This window comes from Leucopleurus acutus (genome assembly GCF_964270905.1).
Source record: "Leucopleurus acutus genome assembly, chromosome: 9".
NCBI lineage: Eukaryota > Metazoa > Chordata > Mammalia > Artiodactyla > Delphinidae > Leucopleurus > Leucopleurus acutus.
The window spans coordinates 16,757,793-16,780,323 of NC_139144.1; the positions used below are offsets into that span (position 1 = coordinate 16,757,793).

Here is a 22,531-nt window from a genome sequence, read left to right on the forward strand (position 1 = left end):
TGAGTCTTTGATGGTGTACTCAGGCGCTATGGTAGGTTTTTTTCCCCACACATCTCATATAATCTTCATAATCTAGGGGCTTAGTTTTAATTATTTTTATTTTATAATGAAACCGAGGCTCAGAGAGCTCAGGTAATTTGCCTAAGGTCACAGAACTAGTTATTGTCTGACTTTGGATTCAAATGAGTCTATAGCTAGCACTCATGCCATTGCCTAGCTTCCACACCCGCGTGAGTTCCTGATTCAGTGAGCAAAGAGAACCAAAATGTTCTTCTCAGCACTGCGATAGCCATTATCAATTTCATTATCACTAATTACCATTAGAACACTTGGTACCTTCCCACCTCAGAGTGAAGCTGCGTGTGATATAATTTTAAAATACTTTAACATCCCTGGGTAAGATATGTGCTTTGTGACTTCGGAATGTATTATTTTGTTAGAATTATTCACTCTTCGGACCAGTGTCTGACTTCTGAATCAACTGCAAATGAATGGCAGGGTTAGAAGGGTATAAAATGTCTGAAGTTATTCCTCCATATTTGCTCATAACTACTAGTTGGAAAAAAGGAACATAAAAATTCCTTAACTATATCGAAATTTACTGAGATCCAGTAAATGGAAACATAGTCAGATTCCAAGACAAGGAAGCAAAACTACAGTCCCAGGTGGTAGGATTTCTTGAGAGTCTAAGGCCCTAGAGCTTGAAGGAAGATCTGGGCACGTCTCCCTGTGCGGGCATCTGCCCAGCCAAGAAGGCAGACCGAGGACCACCTGCCCTCCGAGCGCGACCCACTAGCTCAGTCTGCCTCATACGGGTTGAGTTAGAGTTTTGAAGAGGAGGCTCTGGTTTAGGAAGGTTAAGTCATTGCCCTAATGTCATAAGACCAAAAAGAGGTGGAGCCTAAACCCACTCCCAGGCAGGTCTGAAATCGGCCAGGGCTCTTAACTACCGAGTAATCCCACTTAGGTTTCCAGGGAGCAAAGAGAATCTTAGCAGGGGGAAGCAAGGATCAGGGCCTTACTGATAACACAATGCCCCTGCTTGTAATCATCAGACCTACCGTAGCAAATTATCAGTGGAGTGAAACGTGCTTTTCTAACTTAGGTTTAGATTTTAATGTTACTACTCCCAGGTGAACTTTCAAATTAAAAAAAAATAGTTGATGTCAAGAACTCAAATGAAAGAATCTCTAAATATATTTAGAGTTTTCTCTTTGTATCCTTTCTGGGAAAGCTCCATAGAGATTTCTAAGGAATTGAAAATGGGCTGCATGTAGTAATCTTAGTTTACATGGTATTTTGAACATGGCGATTGCATTAACCTGACTCCAATGTATTCTTACCTTTTGTACCACATTAACACAAGCCAAAGGAGTACACACACACACACACACACACACACACACACACACACACACACACAGCCCAAATAATATTTGCCTTTTGGGGGATATAATTTGACTACTTTGTAAGGCTCAGATAGGTATCTTTGTGCCAAGAGGTGCAGGGCATGCACCTTTTTCTGGGAAGATGATGGTGTTTATATTACAAAGATGTAAAAAAACCTATAGTGCTGCGTCAATGTGGCCAATTCCTCTACTGTGGAAATGGGAGCATCTTGGTCTCTTCTTGCACTAGGAAGGGGACATGATGCCATTGGGACGTGTCTAAAACTCTCAGACAAGACTTTATAAGTGGCCATGATTGATTTCTCTGTTAAGTTTGTTTTACTTTAGGAGGTTTGTGTACCATATCAAATCAACTATTGTAACACAGTTTCTAAAATAGAAAAACTAAGGTTAAAATCAACTCTTAATGTATGCAGAGTGCCAATCAAGCTTCAACTTTGAAGCCCATTTCCTTAGGGGTACTTGTGGGCTGGGAGCCCCTGGGATGGGGGCTGGCCAAGGCCACACAAAGCAGAGGTTGTAACTCTAGCCCCTGAGAAGGAGGTGGATTTATAACCGGCAAAAATGATCAGCCATTAAATCATCAGAAGAATAAACTAATAATTCCTTCTAAACAATAAAGGATTTTCTTCATCACAAATACTCAAGAGGTGGGGCACAGTAGTACATTTTACTTGGACATGGAAACAAGAAAAACCAGAGGGAAATACACATCAATGTTATGCTGTCTATCCTGAACTCTTAAAATGTACATTTCAAGGGTTGGCGCCTGGCAGGAAGGAAACAGCGTGTTCTATTTGGGGCACAACTCCAGGAAACAGCTACCAGGACAGACCTGATCTGAGTATGGCTTATAGATATTAGAACCAACATTTCCTCCACATCAATACCCCATCCCTCCAGAAATCTTAATAGGCTTTTGAGAGCCTCCATTTAGAGCCAGCTGCATAAAATGATCCTTTGATGAAAAGGGATTGGAACAAGGGTTAAAGTCGACATTGAAAGGTGACCGTGGAGGGCACGGTGTTCATACATCCCCCCTTTAATATGTGTGGTGTGCACCTGTGATAAGATGATTCATTACCTGGGTCCGCTCTTTGACAAGCTCCATCATTCAGGCCTCAGGGGTTCTGATGGGACAATCCTGCACCCGCCCAGGAAATATAACAAGATCCACTTTTTTTTCCCCCTGGGATGTGGATGGAGCCGGTTTAGCTTATAATGCATCTCTATTTACTCTTTATGTAAAATAAAGCAAGGTTCAAGACACCTCAATTCCTGTTCCCCCAGAGCAGGCCAAGCATAGAGGAGTAACCTCACTGCTGGGTAAGTAACCTGGGAGGAGAAATCTCGGCAAGGTTGCAAGCTCCTTCTCTCTTGTGTTTCATCATCAGAAACAGCAACATTTGAGAACCAGGTGCCCTACCCAGCGAGGCTGGGCTCTGTGTCAGGCCTTTGAATGGAGGGCACCCCTGACACCATCAGCTTCAACCTCTTTGGCTCTGCACGCAGCTTTCAGGTTTACTGGGGTCTTGAAGAGGGACCACCTTCATCAAGAAGCCCCGTCAGCATCTTGGTGGTCACGATGCGGGCACATGAGCAGTGTGAGGGAGCAGACGTGCCTGATGGTGACATGAGCAAGGTTTAATGGCCCTAGCGGGCTGAAGTAAATCTACAAGCACACGCGAGACCGCTGAGGGCTAGTGAGAATCAGCAAGTGGCTGGGCACGTCGGCGACTGGTGGTTTTGGGATAACTCTAACTCGCGCCTTTTCTTTTTTACCTTTACAGGACATCCTGAATTGTTTCCCATCACCTCCGCATACATCCAGAAATAGCTTTCTTAAGGTTAACTTAAAAATCTTAGACCAATTAGGGAAGGAAACTTACCAGTCTCCTCCAATACCCGAATTTCCAAAAAATGAAAAAATAAAAAAAAGCAAAATGGAAATCTTACTTGTAAAATGTAACTGATTTTTCTTAGAAAGAGTCTCCCAATCCTGAAAAGTAATTTCTTCAATTAAGGTCATAACATGAGTCATCGTATAGAAATAAAATCAAAACAAAACTTAGTAGACATTCTAGGGGAAGGAAAAAAATCTTGCCTCTAAATTAGAGAAACACCTCCCAACCCTTCTCTTCTTCTTGACGTTGCTGGTCAACATTATTTATTTGCCTTGTACAGCTGCGGTTACATATCACTGTCATGCAAAAGAAATTCATTTCTTTTCCGAGTTCAATCTGCCATAAAAATTCACTCTTGTTCCCATCTCCCACTCACCTGTCCTTGTGCATTAGTAACTAGTTGACCCGTGACCCCCTGCAGACTGGAGAGGGCATTGCCAAAGGCCTGTGAACTTGCTATGGAGCCCATGGCTGCTGCTGCTGCAGCCGCTGCAGCCTGACTTGCTAGTGGATTATTAACCAGCTGCAAAGAGAGAAAAGATCAGGGTGAAACCACCAAGACACGCACAGCACACGGAAACAACATTCACTTGTGGGGGGAAGTTATCGCTCCAAATGGCTCATGCAAAGGGCCTGGGGAACATTCCCTCTGAAGCTGTAGGGTTTGGGAAAGGTTGGAAATGAGGTTGGAAGGGAAATATTCTCCATCAACACTGGGCTGCTTAATGGAGCCTGGGTTTGGGAGTCGCCCCAGGAGGGAGGGAGCTGGGCCCCAGGGGCGAGGTGGGACCTTAGGATCTTCCCAGGTGGAGAAATAATTTTGGAGAAGTCCCTGGGTTTTGTTTGCTAGACTAAATAAAACTTGGAGAAAAGGTCTTCTTTGCTTGAGGCAACCAGACTGAATGTGGGATTAAAACAGGATGGGAGTAGGGGTGGAGGAGAGGAAGAGATTTTAGGGATTTATGCAAATGAGTTTATCATTTTCATTTGTGAACTGCAGTTTCATATCTGGTAAGGCAGACGCCTCACCCCACGTCCTTCTCCAAGGATTAAGGAAATCAAAGTCAGGAGAAATAGAAATCTCCAGCCTCTGTGCTCTCAGAGGCTAAGTCTAGGGTTGGGACTTTTGGGGGGGCTCACTTGAACCATGGGATTCAAGGTCAAGGACAAAGGTCCCCTGGTGAATGGTCAGGTTGACATCAGCTTGCTGTTTTAGCTCATATACGGCCTTCCCTTGGCCTCTTTGCTGGGACAAGAGTGAGCTAGGGAGGAATTTGACAGGGGAATAGTGGCGGGGCGGGGTGGGGGGAACGGGGGGGTGGAGAGAGCCGCCCAAGGAGGAGGTTATGGCTGCCAAATTTTGTTTTTCCGTGGAGGCCAATTCAATATTCTTTATCCTGCCAATTTTCCACGTCACAGGTTTTCAGGCCTTCTGACCATGAGGCAGAAGTGTAGCTTGAACTAAAATCTGCATTTAGGTTAATGACTAGATATAAATGCAAGAAACATTTAAACTATTTTCACAGTAATGGTTTTGATACATGAATTTCATTTGTATTTATTCCAGGGTGTTATTTTTTCCCATATAGTTCCTCTCAAGTACAGCAATTGTTGTGTATAATAATGCATTTTCCATCACCAGTTCCCACATCCATGAAATTCCTGCATTTAGCAGAAACCTGCCAAGACTAAGACTTGGTAGAAAAAATTTAATGCCATACTTAATTCAAGTCCTAGAAGCTCTTTTAAAGATGCCTCTTTTTTTTTTTTTTAACTTTCTTCTTTACTTTCTCTTTACTGTCTCAGTTTCTTGTCTTTTTCTTTCTTTTCCTTTTTCCCTCCCTCTTCCTCTCAAAACATATTTTATTACTTAATTCCTTTGGAAATTTGCCTAGAGTTTATGTCATCTGATGAGGATGGAAATACTAATTGTCAGAGGAAACATCAAAAAGGACAAGAATTTAATAATTCTCCCCCCCATTAATGTGATATCCTTATCTTATTGGTTTCTTTATTCTTTTATAACGAAATTTCACAGCACTAGTTCTACAGTCATTCCATTGACCCAGCACATTTTTTTAGCAATGAAAATCCACTTTCAGCTCATTACATTATGTGTCTTTTGCCTTTATCTCTCTCCTAAAAGATAATGATTTTCTTTTTAAGGAGAAAAAAAAATTCTCACTCATTAGCCTAAAGAGAAACCCTGTCTTATCCCAGATTACCACCATGGGATTTAAAATTCAGGTTGGCCTTGATCTTGGTTTTCTGAGGATATTTGTACAGTGTATAGGAGGCAAGTAATGGTATCTGTTGAATGGAAACTCTCCTTGTTTTTGGCTTGACTCCCTAAAGTGGAAGAGTTTACAGTGTGTTCTTTTTTTTTCACTTCCAAAGTGAGAAGACCACTTGAGGAATACCTTCCCCAAATGGCCAGGATGGACACTGCCCAGTGGTACACAATTCTCAGGTCACGTGCCGGTTGCTATGTTTACATTTCTTTTCATGCAATACGAGCTGAAATCATAATGAAATTCCTGAATTTCAGGGAGCTCTCAAACTAAGCTTCTTAATCTCAAAGAAAGATTAAATTATGTGCAATTTGGTTCTAATGTTGAATATGCAATTTTGTCCACGAATTTTGAGTGAAACATTTAAATCAGTACCTACAGAATGCTTTCTAAAGAAGATAAGACAATGCTTCCTATTTAATGAAGAGACAATATTTTTAAAAATTGGAAGACATTTCCCTGACATCTAGGTCAATCAAAAATTCACATAGGAAATTTTGGAATTACTCTCTGGATACAATACAATAGTGTAGATGAGAATTCCCAACATTTAGGACACTAGTGTGTTGTTCAGCAATAGTCCCATGTAGTCACAATAAATTCAGGTATTATATAAAGGATAAACTGCTGTTCTGAATATAAAACAAAGCACCTACTTAAAATCAGCCTCTGGGCCTTTGTGTTATGGGGCCAGGAATGGGAATACTTCTACTGTTTTGGAAGATTGCTTCAGCGACCATGGATGTACAGATTTTATTTTTTTAACGTTTACTTTCTCTATATCCCGGTCCTAGACTGAAATCCAATCTGTTCCTGTTTTTGCAGGCTTTCTCTCTTAATGAAGCAAATGCCAACTCGATGGCTCTCTTACTTGCATCCCTAGGTCTTTGTGAAGGGTGCAGGGCTCTGGGGAGATGCCTTGCTGGCCTCTGGAAGCAGAGCTGGAAGTGAAGGCAGGGGAGTGAGTGGTATATACAGAGACCAGGTACAAGTCAATCTGTAAGCTGACAGCATTTCAGATGGACCGTTGGTGTTGTCGATGGATGCAGCTTCCTAAATATCTTTTGGCTTTTCTGTCTGGAACTGCCAAGGCAGGGATGTAATATGCATTAAGATACGTGGCAGGAACGGTCAGGAAACCATAAGTGTTCTCTTCATCACCTTGGGTCATGTCACTCTGTATTGTCCCCACTCATGTCATATTAGCAGTGTTCCTCTCAATACTTCTTCTTGATTGGAGACTCGGGGGAGATTTGGACAGTGGGGAGCCCAGGCACAATAAATGCGTATAATGAGCATGTTAACGTTCTAGGACCAACTGGATGTTTTGAAGGCACTGCCAAGCGTACGCCTTCAGATCTTTCATTGCCAATGTACCTAACCAGCAAAGGATGGCCCAAATGAGGTCTGACTGTGCTACATACTTGTGTTTGCAATAGACCAGTTCGAAAGACATGCTGCATTCTGGTGCACGCTTGTTTGTAAATGTGGTAGCTCTCAAAGCAGGATTTGCATAGAGAGTCCTCATGTCACATCCAAATGGATTCTGGGCCCTGAATACATCAAGCTATAGTTCTATAAGTCTCAGATAGTCTAAAAACCTACTAATAGAAACACTAATTCCTTAAGACAGCCCCCTGAATTTTCGAGAATAAAAATAACAGGATAATAAAACAAAAATAGTTTTGTACCGGTAAGCAAAGGCTTCAAACCTCACAGAGCCTGGTCTATCCATTCATGCAGCTGAGGGCATCCGCTCTGAAACCAGACTGCCTTGGCTTGTGACTTTAAGTAAACCATGCTTCCTACTCTCATAGGTTAAATGGGTGTAAACAGGGCACCCCTGTTCACAGAGTTATGATGAGAATTAGACGAGATAACATATGCGAAAAAGTTCTGGAATGATACCTGGCACATATCGTGTTCTAAAACAGTGCTACAGCTATTATCCTCGGAGTTCATAGTGTGCAGCAGGATTCTGAACTGATTAATTTATCAGAATTAGAACTCACCTCCACAAATATCTTTTTACTCTGGAAGTAATGTGAACACAGTAACTGTAGTCTCCATTTTTATACTTAAATTGTACTCTCTAATTTTATTTTGCTTATTTTAAAACAGTAGCTTGAAGAAAGCGATTACCTAAGTAATGTGATTGTTAGATGAGATGAGTTGTATAATTGAAAAGATAAATATGGGGTTTAAAGATATTTCAGACTGGAGGACATCTGAAAGAAGTAGTTAAAGCATGACATCACCTGCTGGCCTCTCATATTTGATCACGTATAGAGAAAGCAGTGTTTTGATTCTGAGGCCAGGGTAGGTAGGTGGCAGAACAGCAAGAGAAGACCTTTTTTTTTCTGGTCTGTTTTATCTCACGCTTAGTTTACAACATTTGTTAGGGTTCCAGAAGGACACCCATTTTGCAGTTTAATTCCTGCCTCATGTCAAACTATGGTGAATGAGTCTATCCCACAGCTGTTAATTTGATAGTGAAGGCATGCAGGAAGTAGATTCATTAAAAAAATTTCCCATGGGATTTGCAATGGTTGATTTCTCCATTCACGTATCGATAGGGATATTGGGTAGTCATGAGAATAAATCCATATTCCCAAATCCATAGGGCTCTATGCACATCCTTATTATCTGTGGACACTAAATGGTGATGGAAAGAAAAACTCTGATACAGTTTCTTCAAGGAGGACCCTTAGATGGTGTCATCTGTGTGACATCACATAAATGTCACCAGAGATAATGTGGTGGGGTATCCAAATCTAGCCCCGTCTTCTCTTTCTCTGAAAGACTCACATTCCACAGCCTGCTAAAGAATTCAGGTTTCTTGAATCTGAGCCTTAGTAGTCACAATATTGTGCATGAAAATTTGCTGATTACATTATTCTATTAGTATAAATCTTATTTACAAAACTATGGCAGCATAATGCAGCACTTTGGCTGTTGTGTTATATTCTATGCCTATGTCTTTGTACCAGGAGGACCTTATGAATGCAGCCGGCTCAAACCTTTCTTTGGAGCATAATTGCTCATGATCTATAGTTTTATCATTCTCCTCATGAGCTATGTGAGTTTTATAGAATATGGATTTTGGAGCAGCTCTTTTTGCTACTAACTTTTCAATTTAAAACTCTGAAACTGTGGTACCATTTGTTTTTAAATGAGGATGTTCATGAACACATTCATCACAATTCATTCCCCATTTAAGGTCTGAAATGACTTGCAGTGGCTGCCTAGAAACAGGAGGGCAAATGTGGCTCTTCATTTCCATACACTAGGTCCTTGACTTTTCTTATACTGCAAAACGTGTTTCTTGGTTCCTTGGGACTCTTTTAACCAAATCAGTATTTCCACTTCTTACCCTCAAGGCTTCTCTTAAAGGTCAAGGAAATACCGGTAGACAAATTCTGGAAGGGCGGCCATATTCATCTCAATGACCCACCCCATGTGTGTTCTATCCTACTAGGTTTTTCCCTTTGATCTCATGATTATTATGTGTTATGAAACCCTCATCATAGCAATCAGTTTTGTGAGTTTTATTTTATTTTTTAATTTTAATGTTTATTTTTGGCCTCACTACGTGGCATGCGGGATCTTAGTTCCTTGACCAGGGATCAAACCCGTGCCCCCTGCAGTGGGATCGCGGCGTCTTAACCGCTGGACCTCCCGAGAAGTCTCAGTTTTGTGAGTTTTAATATTGAGTCAAGCTTTGCTGCTTGCTCTCTGCCCACTTCCCTGAAGAGATGGCAACGTGCTACATGCTGCCCGTCCAACTCTCTACCAACCAAAAGTCTCCATTTCCATGGCTGAGACGTCTCAGACTGGAGTGCATGAGATGTGCCGTGATGACTCTCAGATACTGCAACGTCCTAAAATACCTTCGAGTCATCAACGTAAAGTCACATGGATTTCAGTCTAGTCTCAAAATGAATTATATTTAATTTATTTTAATTTTCTGGCCAACTGTAGTATAGTAATTTTCTATTAATGCTCCAGTAACTTTCTATCAACACCCAGCTACACTGGCTAACAGAGGAATTTTGTAAATGACCTAAAGTCTGAGGTTGAGTTTCCCAGAAACAGGATGGAGGGGGAAGGGAGGAATTCCAATCTGGCAGGGGCTCTGGAGTGTGAGTTCCCACTCCCGAGGCAAGGAGGCTGGGTGTCCACACTCAACACCTGACAGTCCCAGTTCACATCTGTGGGGTGGAGGAGAGGCTTGGGACTCAAATCCCTGGGTACTGTTGGCTCTTTGCTCTTGGGACAAAGTGGAGTGTTTGGAAGAAGAGCTGCTCGTGCTGGTTTTTGAAAGCTCCCCCCAAGACGGGGGCAACTTACAGAAAAGAAGGATTCCAAGGGATCTGGGTGGAACTTTAACAATTATGGCTACAAGGCAAATGTCACTCCCTTTCACTCATTAAAGTCTTAACCCTGCAAACCTTTATTCAGGACCCACTATGTTTTGGGCACAGTGTGAGAAAGATGGTGTGAATGACAGAGTGACATGTTCCCTACCCTCTGGGGACTTATAGTCAAAGAGGGAAAGAGATCTGGTAGGAAGAGATGGGAGGTAGGAAAAGATGAGCTGTCCAGGGAGCAGTATCCAGACCTGGAGGGGGTGGCAGTCTGGTGTGGGGTCAGTGAGAGAAGAGGTGGTGGGTTCAAAGAGACCTGGGAGGGCATCTCTGATTCTGTCTCTGTCTACCTTGTGCTCACTCAGAGTTGCACACAAATGTGACTGGCAATGAATGAACCATTCTATCTGAAAAGGGAAAGGGGAGCAGCACAGTGTAAGGATTAAGAGCTTGCATTCTGGAACTAGATTGCCTGGGTTCCAATCATGAAGCTGCCAGTAACTTGCTGTACCTTTCTGCTAAGGTCTGAATGTTTGTGCACCCGCTCCCTCCAATTCATATGTTGAAATCTTAACCCCCAAAGATGATGGTATTAGGAGATGGGGCCTCTGGGAGGTGCTTAAGTCACAGGGGTGAAGCCCTCACAGATGGGATTAGTGCCCTTATGAAAAGAGACCCCATAGAGATCTTTAGCCCCTTTCACCACATGAGGACACAGTGAGAAAGCACTGTGAATCAGGAGAGGGCTCTCAACAGAACTCAACCATGCTGGTGCCTTGATCTTGGACTTCCCAGCTTCCAGAACTGTGAGAAATAAATTTTTGGTTTATTAAGCCACCCAGTCTGTGGTGTTTTGTTATAGCAGCCTGAAAGGACTAAAACACTTTCTGTGTCTCAGTTTTTTCAGTGTTCGTAAACTGGGGATAGTAATAGGAGTAATGATGTAATGGGGATGCTGTGAAACATACATGAGTTAATATATGCAAAATACTAGAAGAGCTCCTGGCATATGGTGAGCACTATGCAAATTTTGCTATAATAATTTTTATTCCTTCCAGGAACTTCTGGCCACACTATTGTTTAGGTTTGCATCCCCTCTGCCCCTCACTTCCTTGAGGGGAGTCACAATGGGACTTTTTGCAGATCCTCAACTACCCTGGGGTGTTTGCACTTGCTGTTTCTACATCTGCAACCCTTTCTCATTCACATCTCTCTTCTCCCAGGTCACCTCCATAGAGACACGTTTCTTGACTATTTTATCTAAAAAGCACTGCCTTTCTTTTAAAGATTCATGCCAAAACATGTACAAGGAAATGATACAATGGCGGGGATTCATTCTGAAATAATCTACGCAGTGGGGAGAAGGGGTGGGGATATAGAAGAGCGTCTGGTGTTGATCACTGTAGAACCTAGGTGGTGGATATATATGGTTCATTATGCTATTTTTTATTTTTATTTTTTTTTGCGGTACGCGGGCCTTTCACTGTTGTGGCCTCTCCTATTGCGGAGCACAGGCTCTGGACGCGCAGGCTCAGCGGCCATGGCTCACGGGCCCAGCCGCATCGCGGCATGTGGGATCTTCCCGGAGCGGGGCACGAACCCGTGTCCCCTGCATCGGCAGGCGGACTCTCAACCACTGCGCCACCAGGGAAGCCCCTCATTATGCTATTTTTTCTACTTTTACATGTGCTTGCAATTTTCCGTAATACAAAGTTTAAAAAAATTCCCTTTCACTCTCCATCTAGTTTTCTCATGTATTTCACAGCACTTGTAGAGTCTAATATTACATTAGTCATTTGTGTATTCTCTTCATCCCTCTCTCTAGAATACAGATTTTGGCTCACTGCTGTATCTTCAGCTCTTCAACAACACCGGGCACCCAGCAGGCCCTCAGTCAACCTGGATTGAATGAACATATGAAGGAGTGAGTCAAAGATATCTAGGCCTGACTGGGATCTTGGTGGGAGTTGGACCCTTCAATTTACAGAAAAGAGTGAAAATTTTGGAGGAAATTTGTCTAACCTCATCTTTTTAAAAACACAGCACCACACTTTAGAGTCTCTCACACCCGCTGGACTGACTGACCAGAGCCTTGAATATGGGTGACTCAGTCCTGAGGGTTCGTGAATAATCCCTGATGGGTCAGTTCCTAGTGTGAGTCAGCGCCTGCACTTACAGCATTCCTCTCAGCTGCCCAGGCAGACTCCCCCAAGGAATTCTGGGAATATCCCAGGATATAAAAACAACGGCAGCATCTAAGGATGAAGGCTCTTCCCTGGACCTCTTGGACCAAAAGCATCCTTGGAAACTGCAGGCTGAGAATCAAGTGGGGATGGGGCTGTGTGGAGGGCTTAAGCTCCAGGTTTGATGTTTCCTGGGAGCTGAAGCATAAGGAGGCAGTGAATAAGGGCTTTTATTTATTTTTTTATCCTTGGGCTGTGTTGGTGGAGATGGAGTTGGACTATGGGGTTTGCATCCCCAGCCCAGCCCCACGGACTAGAGCAAAGCTTTTGCAGACAGCAGCACGGGCAGGAGCAGAAAGGGCTGTTTTCCCCAGATAAGGATGGATCCATGTGTCCCTTTGAGGCTGGGTGGCAGGGTGTGACATCAGTGTAGGAGGGGCATGCTCTCCCTTCGTGCAGCCTCACTGTGGTGGGACTTCAGGAGGTATCGACCACTTGGGCATTTACATGGTCTGTGGTTCCTGGAGGTCACTGGGGGCAGTGTCAAAAGTGAGGTTCTATTCAGATGGCTTTGCAAACCCTGCACATCAATGCAGGTGAACAGAGGGGAGACTATGAGCACATGTAGATGCCCTGGAGAGTGTTCTAGAAGGACACTGGAGAGAGAGGTGGATTCTGCAGAGGGCCCGGGTCCAGGTTCTGCAGGATGATTGATGAGATCTGCACCGAGGGAACAGGGACCCCTTGAGGGAGGGGAAGGAAATAAGTCTGGCCAGCACACTGTGATTGGCTGCAAACTATAGAAAGCTCTCTGATGGGGGGCATTTCTTTTTTATTTTTAAATTTACTGATAAAATTGTCAAGCCCAGCACTGAGGGGGAAAAACTAGTGTTTAACTTACCCGAATACATTTGATTTGGAAGCAGAGAGGTCAGTATTATGGAAACTCACCAACACTAAATCAGACTTTATCTAAGTTATATGCAGGCCAATACTGTGTTACCACCAGCTTACACATCTCATTTCCTTTTCTGTCTAGTCCTCCATTTAATAACCTGAAAATCTATCTTTTTATTGAGTTTCATGCTATTTTCCTACTTACATACAATAGCGCTCCTCTCACCAATTGCCTATTGTCATGGCACATTAGTTAGGTGAATTTGTTGATATTTCAAAATTACTCTTTCTGTATCTTTCATTCTATCATCCAGTTTAAATAAGTGATTGGGAGCACTCCTGTGATGAAAGAAAAAAGGCTAATTTTTTTAAAGGATAAATTGCTTCCCTGGTACAGCAATTGGTATTATTCCAGTTTCTAGCTACGGGAAAGCAGGGCACACTTTTGCCCCGCCCACGTCTAATTTACTTAAATTACTCCCCAACACTGGTTGAGCCCCTGCAGGGAAAATAGGTGCTACTGAGGGCCGAAGAAAGACAAGCAAGGATGAGGCACTCAAAGAAAGACAAGGCATGGCCTGCCCTGCGGAGCCTCAGGACAATTCTGTTCATCAGCTACTTCCCCGTAAACGCCGGGCAGGCGCTGAGCCGGGCCCCGGGGACACAGAGGCGAGCGAGGCAAGGGTTTTGCCTTGATGTGCTCCCTGATGGATGAATTGCTGACTTCCACCCCGTGTAGCCAGTGCTGTAAGAAAGGCGTGCCCGGAGCCCAGATGAGGGGCCGTCGCTAGACCTCAGGCGTGCAAACCACTTAGGATCTTAGAATCAAGAAGGATGATTGGGAGCTGACTGGGGAAGAGTTGGGAACAGGAGAAAGAAGGGAATAGAATGGAGGGCAGAGAAAGCATTTCATGGGTGTGAAGCCACTGCATTGGTACTTGGATATTTTGGGACCATGAAGTGAGGGAGGGGAGTGGCAGATGATGGGGTGAGGTGTGAGATTATGGAGGGAGCACTTGGTGTGTCACCTTCATTCTGTGCGGGAGGGTGGAGGGACATGATCAGAGCTGAGGTTTAGAATGGTCACTCTGGTGACTGAGCTGGACTAGGGTGGGGGGTGGGTCAGCCTGGAGGCAGAGAAGATCAGGAGGCAAAGACCAGGGGCCGCCTTTCAGTGGGAGAAGGGGTGTGGCTTGGGGTAACTTTGCACTTGGAATACAGACTAGTTTGCTATCCATTGATTCAACAAACATTGACCATTGACTATATGTCTCTCCCCCAAAGAGCTTCCAGGGTGTGGGAAGACACGTCTGTAGATAAATAAATTAAGAGCCAATGGTGCAAATCCAAATCACAATCGGAGATTACCTCACACCTGTCAGAATGACTATCATCAAACAGACAAGAAATAAGAGGTGTTGGTGAGGATGTAAAGAAAAGGGATCATGCACTGTTGGGGGGAATGGAAATTGGTGCAGCTATTATGGGAAACAGTATGGAAGGTCCTCAAAAAATTAAAAATAGCTACCCTATGATCCAGCAATTCCACTTCTGTATATTTATTTGAAGGAAACAAAAACGCTAACTTGCAAATATATCTGCGCCCCCCTGTTCACTGCAGCATTATTTACAATAGGCAAGACAAGGCAACCTAAGCAACCATTAATGGATGCATAAAGAAAATGTGGTGTGCATATAAATATATATTATATATCATTATATACAGAATGGAATACTACTCAGCCATAAAAAGGAATAAAATCTCGCCATTTGCACAACATGGATGGACCGCAGGGCATTATGCTAAGTGACATGAGTCAGACAGAGAAAGACAAATACTGTGTGATGCCACTTATATGTTAACAGCAGCAACACCAACGGCCCAAGCTCACAGATACAGAGAACAGACTGGTGGTCGCCAGAGGTGGGGGGTAGGCTAAATGGATGAAGGGGGTCAAGAGGTACAAGTGCCCAGCAATGAAATATATGTCATGGAGAAGTAACGTACAGCATGGGGACTACAGTTAATAATACCGTATTGGGTATTCGCAAGTTGATAAAAGAGTAGATCTTAAAAGTTCTCATCATGAGAAAAAAGATTTCTAACTATGTGTGGGGATGGATGTTAACTGGACTTATTGCGGTGATCATTTCCCAATACATACAAACGTCAAATCATTTTGTTGTACACTTGATACTAATATAATGTGGTATGTAAATTATGTCTCAGTAAAATATAAAACAAGCCACAAGCGTTGGGGTAGCAGTGTGATCGGTGACCTGGGGGAACACTGGGGAACTGGCTAGCTCACTAGGGGAAGAGAGGCATGTGAGGGAAGCTTCACAAAATAATTGCTAGGAGGCAGATCGACTAAGCAGACAGGAGAAGAAGGGCAGTTAGAGCCAAAGAAAGAACAAGTACAAAATTATGGGAACATCAGTATGCCTGGTGTGCTTGGAATGGCCAGAGTTGGGGCAGCAGATGGGGCTGGGAAAATTCTGAGATGGGTTCTGAAGGCAGAGAAGGAAGGTAGGAAAATAGAAATTAGGAAGCACATGTATGAATGGCATGCGTGTGCTCATATGGAATAGAGCATCTCCTGAGAGATTCCTCGCAAGCTGTTGCTTTGAAAGCACCTAACTATTCCCATCTTTTGCAATATAATGGAGACAGCCTTTACAGCTTTGTAGCTCGGGAAGCAACACTGATTGATAGCCATTAAATCACAAAATATTTTCATTTATTTTATATAAAGGGAAATCTAAACAACTGATGACTGACCAAAGAAAAAACCAAACCAAAAACCAACAATTGAATTTTGAATAATAAAAACAAAGCCATCATCTTTTAAAATGCAGGATGTTCTCTGTTACAAAAAATTACAAAGATGGATTATAAGTGATAAATTCTATCTGTGTATCCAACCGTCATATCCATGGCTGGGTACACGTGTGGAGATTGAGCTGTGATTTTGTAAACTGGGGATGTGTGTATACATATGGCTGATTCACTTCACTGTCAGCAGAAACTGGCACAACATTGTGAAGCAACTATACCCCAATTAAAAACAAAACAAAACAAACAAAAAACTTTAATTTTATAAATTAATTATAAGGGTTGTATTAGTTTATGACAAGATTTGAAGTCTCTGCCCAGAGAAGATGGAGGTCTTTTATTTACTTTGGGGCTATTTTACTCCTGAATATGTATATTTTCTATAGATATTAATTTTACCATTGAAACTCAAGAAACTTTTTAGAAGTCCAAACTAGTTCAATCTATCACTTATACAGAACAAAACATATGCTTCCTCTTTCTTCCATCCCAATAAACACATTGGTTATTAAAATATGCTTGTAACAAATGTTACACATAATATCTTGGTTTTATTCACGCATGGGCAGTGTAGAGCCTTGTCTAAGCTGTTACTGAATTTTACTTTTATGCATAATGGTTTGCTTGCCTCATAAAATCTATTCACTGAACAGCTATTGTAGAAGAAAGCTAGTCAGAAGATATGCTATTCTTCCCACAAAACAATACTACATTTGGGTAATGCATTATTTTCTCCCAAGGACCAGCAGAAATCAACCTATTTACTGTTGGTGTGTAACCTTTCAAACGTCTACTTTCTTGAATTTACAGTGGGATCAAATTAACCATTTGATTCCACTATAGGGAGAAGACAATGCATTTCTGGTCATGTCACATCCATCTTTAAGTGACATCCTTAAGCATTTATGATGGTTCCTTTACTGTCAAGAGTACAGGGGGGACTTCCCTGGTGGCGCAGTGGTTGAGAGTCCGCCTGCCGATGCAGGGGACATGGGTTTGTGCTCCAGTCCAGGAAGATCCCACATGCCGCGGAGCGGCTGGGCCCGTGAGCCATGGCCGCTGAGCCTGCGCATCCGGAGCCTGTGCTCCACAACAGGAGAGGCCACAGCAGTGAGAGGCCCCTGTACTGCAAAAAAATAAAAATAAAAAAAAGTACAGGGGTACAGAATACAGCTCCACACCCATGTCAGATGTGCTGCAGCCTCAGTGCCCAGAAGAGAACTTTGCCATTAGGAAAAACAAATGGTCTAAATTATTAGAGAAAATATGACTCTGTAGAAGGGGAAAGATAAGTACAAGAAAGAGAAAGCAAAAAAACATGACCAGACGCTCAGAGGTAAATAAAATCCTTCTGCGTTCACAAAAAATATTGGTTATAGGTTGTTCTAAAAACATTAAGCTAACAGTAGAACCACTACCTGTAGGATCCGTAAGCCAAGAAAATATAAAAAGTTGTTGTAGCGATCACTTGGGAAGTTTCCATTAATAAAACCGAACATAGGTTGAAAAACATAAAGCTTAATCTCACCAAGAGCAAAAGCAAGGCTGTGTCGGAATTTTCCACATTTAGGGAGAAAAGAGCAAGACATCACTAACTGAAGAAACCAATCTAACCAATCAGCACAGAGAAAAATATGTTTAAAATGTTCTTGGCAATACTGGTAATGCTGAGAAAAGCCTGGATGTGCATTTATAGGCAGAAACTAGGTAAACTAGTGATGGAGGAGAGAATGTGAAATTGCTGAAAGTCAGGGCAGCCGGGTTCTCTTCCTGAGTCAGCTGCTAAGTGGGCGTGGTGTCTTGCCCTGCCCCTGCTCCATTTCCTTGTCTGTAAAATCAGAAAGTGGAACTAGGTCAGTGGTTTTCAAAATATGGTCCCTGATGGGCAGTTAAGCCACAGTGGTTTCGGGGACGTGTGTTACGGAGTTAGCCTCCCCTGATGAATATCCCCAGTAAACACTGAGGTCCACCATCATCCTTGGTGCTGCTCCAAGGCCTGGAGAAATCACGATTTCCCTCCTCCCCTCTCTGATAGCTCTGCAGGGTTTGGGCTGCAGGCCAGCTCCAGGAATGTTCAGGTCCTCTGGAGAGGGCTGGAACAACGGGCTTTCTACCAAAGTGGTTCTCAACGTGGGGCCCAGGGACCAGCAACATCAGCATCACCTGGGAGCTGAAAATGCAAATTCTCAGCCTTCACCCCTGACCTGCTGAGTCAGAAACTCTGGGCCAGGAGTGGCATTCTGGGTTTTAACAGCAATTCTGGTGATGCGGACGCGCACTAAAGCCTGAGAACCCTCAACTGGCTGATCTCTAAAGCTCCTTCAAAGAGTAAAATTCCATGATGATGCTCAAATGGTGGAATAAAACTTAAAACGGTGCTGTAATTTTTTGAGTTCTATTCCTGTAAGAGTTACTAAATAAATATATTAAATAAAAAATGTTTTGTAGGGCTTCCCTGGTGGCGCAGTGGTTGAGAGTCCGCCTGCCGATGCAGGGGACACGGGTTCGTGCCCCGGTCCGGGAGGATCCCACATGCCGCGGAGCGGCTGGGCCCGTGAGCCATGGCCACTGAGCCTGCGCGTCCGGAGCCTGTGCTCCACAACGGGAGAGGCTGCGGCAGTGAAAGGCCTGCGTATCGCAAAAAAAAAAAGTTTTCTAAATCTGCTTTAGCCTGCGGGGATATAAGGCTGTCAGGTCTTATAGCAAGTTTCTAAAACGACCGTGCTGTTCACTGACTTTGGGGCTGGTGCCCAGCAGCCAGTGGGCAGCAGCTTGGTACCTGCACATCCTGGGCTGAGACTGGGGCTCCATGCTTTTCCCATGTGATCAGACCTAGCACACTGTTCTATCACAGGGAACAGCAATAGAATTTGAAATCTGTAATAGATTTTTAATAAAAAACGAATTACCTGATGTTAAAAGATAAATAACTGCACATCAACCAGGCAAAGGCTTTCAAGGATGAAAGCAAAGAGTTAGAACTGCCATATCCCAGTTTGTCCAAATACGGAAGAAAACCACTGCAGAAGGGAGAAAAGAGGTCTGGTCATCACCATGAAACTTGGGCAGAGATACAGCTGCTGAAGCTTTGTATCCGTATAGCTTCAGCATGGAATTCCAGAATCATTTGGGCTTTTTGGGGGATATATTCCTGTGTCTGGATAGTAGAAAGTTTTATTCATGCTTTATTTGATTTTTCAGATGATCATGTACACCGTTTACTATGTGTTTGGTATATTACTTAAAAAAAATAAGAGCACATTTTAAAATTCCTTATGCCTTTATGCGTCTCCATTGCAGTAATGGAAGGAAAAAATAAAGCAAAATGGCCAAGTGTAAAAAAAGGAAGAAAAGACAATATATAACTTTAGAGGTGATTGTATAATCACTGTATAGAAAACATCACTTAAATAAAATAAAATATAGAAGCAGAGAATGAAAAAAAACCATATTAAATAAACAAGTTTACTTTTCCAAAATTTTGGTTTCAAGAACTTGGACAAATTGAGCAAGAGAGTCACATGGCTTTTAAAGAAAACGCCATCAAGTAACAAGGCGAAATGTAATTTCTTAGAATTTATGAAATAAATTGGAAGTTCGTAATGTCTTTAGAACAACGTATTTTTAGCTTTAGCTCTACATGCTGGCAAGCAATGATATTCTGGTAGAACATTTGAAAATTACAGCAATTCTAAAGTGTGTTTAGTGAAACCCTGGTCCTGGATTGTTTCTGGAATAAAAGGTTTGGGAAACTGTGTGAAGCATCTACCTCTTGGTGATTTACAAAAGAAAACCCATTCAGCTTGTTTAACTCTGCATTTCCCAATAATATTTGATCATGGTGCCCCCTTTGCACGCGATACCACGAACATCCCTAATACATGCATTCTATGTTATACGTGCTGAGAAAAGCTGGATGATGTATTACTTTGTTATCCATAGAGTTAACCAATAGGCCATGGAATAAGCTTGTGATCCACTTCAGCTATTCTCATCAACTATTTTTAAAGGAAGGACTTTATATTTCGAACCTAAGTGCTCCAGGAACCATCTAGGTCTGAACAAAATTCCCTCTGGTGCTTTTTTTTTTCTCGGTACGCGGGCCTCTCACTGTTGTGGCGTCTCCCGTTGTGGAGCACAGGCTCCGGACGCGTAGGCTCAGCGGCCATGGCTCACGGGCGCAGCCGCTCCGCGGCATGTGGGATCTTCCTGGACCGGGGCACGAACCCGTGTCCCCTGCATCGGCAGGCGGACTCCCAACCACTGCGCCACCAGGGAAGCCCTGGTGCTTTTTTAATGTTCATGCAAATTGGCTAAGATAAAATTTACTGACTGCAAAAGAACCCTGCAGACCGCACGAACTTTGAGCGTTCACAAACACAGCTGCATTACCATTCAGTGAGTAGGATGGCAATATTTCTGAATTACTGTTAGGTGAAATATCACCATGAAATGAGCACAAGGGTATCTGATGGTGACCTCACTGTTACCACCCAACACAGCACCTTTTATATCCCAGGAAGAATTCAGAATGGAATGGAACGGAGTCAGAAAGCAAGCACACGTGTTAGAAATGAAACCCTCAAGAGTGGAAAACTGGAAGATGGTTCTCCGTACCGGTATGTGGGGATTTGGAAGAGGGCCACGTGTGTCCATGTGTGTCTATTTTAAAGGCTATAGGTTTCGAACTCGACCTGTGGCTGACTTGCCTAAGTCTAGCTTGAGAATAATACTCTTTTATTTTTTATTGAATGTACCATAGTAGATAATTGCTAAACAGAGAGAAAAAATGGCCACTAAGGCTTTCATTTTGTTTTTAAATCCTCAATGTTAACAAAACCAAGAAACACATATTTTCATATATCTAAGATATTGCAGTTAAGAAAAGAATGTTTGTATTAAGAAGCAAATTTACCAAGTTACATTTGGTTCTCTAGTTTCGGCAACCATAGCATTTTTTGTTAACCTTAAAAATATTCACGCTGCAGTGACCTAAATGGGAAGGAAATCCAGAAAAGAGGGGATATAGGTATACATATAGCTGATTCACTTTGCTGTATGGTAGAAACTAACACAATATTGTAAAGCAACTAGACTCCAATAAAAATTTAAAAATAAATAAATAAAAAATATTCATGGTTAAATTTATTTGCACCTACAGATTTGTTGCTTTGCTCACAGTTATGAAAAAGGCAGGATATGCAAAGTTGTTGGTTTGGCTCTACCCAAAGTTCCAAAGAGGGAGATCTGGGGGCACCCCAGTGTCCAGCACACCTAGCCTCCCCAGGCCGCTGTTTCCAACAGTGTCCCTGGGGAGTAAGAAAAGCATTCACCTTGTGGTGTCTGTCTGAAGTTCAATGCCCAGACACACAGTAAATGCTCAAAAGACATGTTATTATATGCTTACCACTGGGCTCTTAACACTCCAGCCACTCTGAGTAACTTGCTGCTTCTAGAACCCAAGGGTCTCTTACCTCCCCAGCCTCTGACTAGAATATTTCTCTCTCACTGGTGAGCTTCTGCCCAGCCCAGAACCAACAAGATCTGCCTTCTAAGGCCTAGCCCGGGGCAGAATGAAGCGCTCCGGTCTGTGACTCCTGTAGAAATTTGTGTGTGATTCTAGTGTATCAATAGTCTGTCATAGTGTAACTAATTGTAGCCGTGCCCCACCTCCAGAACCCTGAGCAACTCAAGAGCAGAGGCTTCCCTTCCTGCACCCCTGGCACTGAGCACAGTGCCTTGTGAGGCAGGCACTGTGTGTTTGTTGAATGAATACAAGAAAGAGAGGAGGGGTCATTTGTGACGCATTGATACTCTTCCCATAGCAAGGATTTGAGATTTACAGAACCCATTGTTTCCTTTTCTACCTTCGACCTAAGGAAGTCCAGGGTTAAGTTTAATGAGAAATTGTAGAAATATTAGCCTAGGCATTCGGTGTCTTTCGCTCTGCATGGATTTGGGTGTTTTATCAACTCTGCTTACGAGTATTATTATATGTTTTTGATCATAAGCCCACCCAGATCACTTTTGGGAGTTGGCAGGTTGTAAATTACAAAAATTCTGGCCTTCAAAAACACTTAGGTATTACTATCTGATCAGAATTCACCCCTCTGCTTAGAAGGATTTATTTATATTGCAAAGCTTCCAATTGTGTTCTGAATCAGCCTGACCCAGTATAGTTTGCTCCCATTCTGTGTTTACAGGGATATAGCTAAGACGTGGGAGGTGAGAGACCTTGCCTGAATGTGGTCCATATGGCAGCAATACAGATGCTGGAACAAAGGGAAAGGTAAGTTGAATCATTCATTCAGCATATATTTACTGAGGGCCTGTCACATGCCTGGCGCTATTCCAGGTACCACAGGTACAGCAGGGAGCAAGACTGACATGCGGGACAAGGTGCCTGCAGTCTGGTGGGGGGAGACAGAAGTCAATGGGTAAGCAATGGACAAGATAATTTTAGGCAGCAGGAAGAGCTAGGAAGAAACTAAAACAGGAAAATGTGATAGAGGGACTGGTGGGGGCAGAGGGAACAGATACTTTAGATAATGTGGTCAAGAGACATCTCTCTGAGAAGGTGAGACTTGAGGTGAGAGTTTACAGACAAGAGAAAGCCAGCATGTGAATAACTGGACACTGAGTTG

The 22,531-nt window shown here is 42.9% G+C and overlaps 1 protein-coding gene across 2 annotated transcripts in view; it reads right to left on the reverse strand.

The window, feature by feature from the left end:
* Window positions 1-22,531, reverse strand: part of POU6F2 (POU class 6 homeobox 2) — a gene marked incomplete at its 5' end in the record, with an annotated part of 451,958 nt that overhangs the window by 48,641 nt on the left and 380,786 nt on the right. For both annotated transcript variants that reach the window (XM_082846261.1, XM_082846262.1), the window contains one exon: window positions 3,690-3,836. In XM_082846261.1, the coding sequence (XP_082702387.1) occupies window positions 3,690-3,836 (147 nt within the window). The remainder of the gene's footprint in view (window positions 1-3,689; window positions 3,837-22,531) is intronic.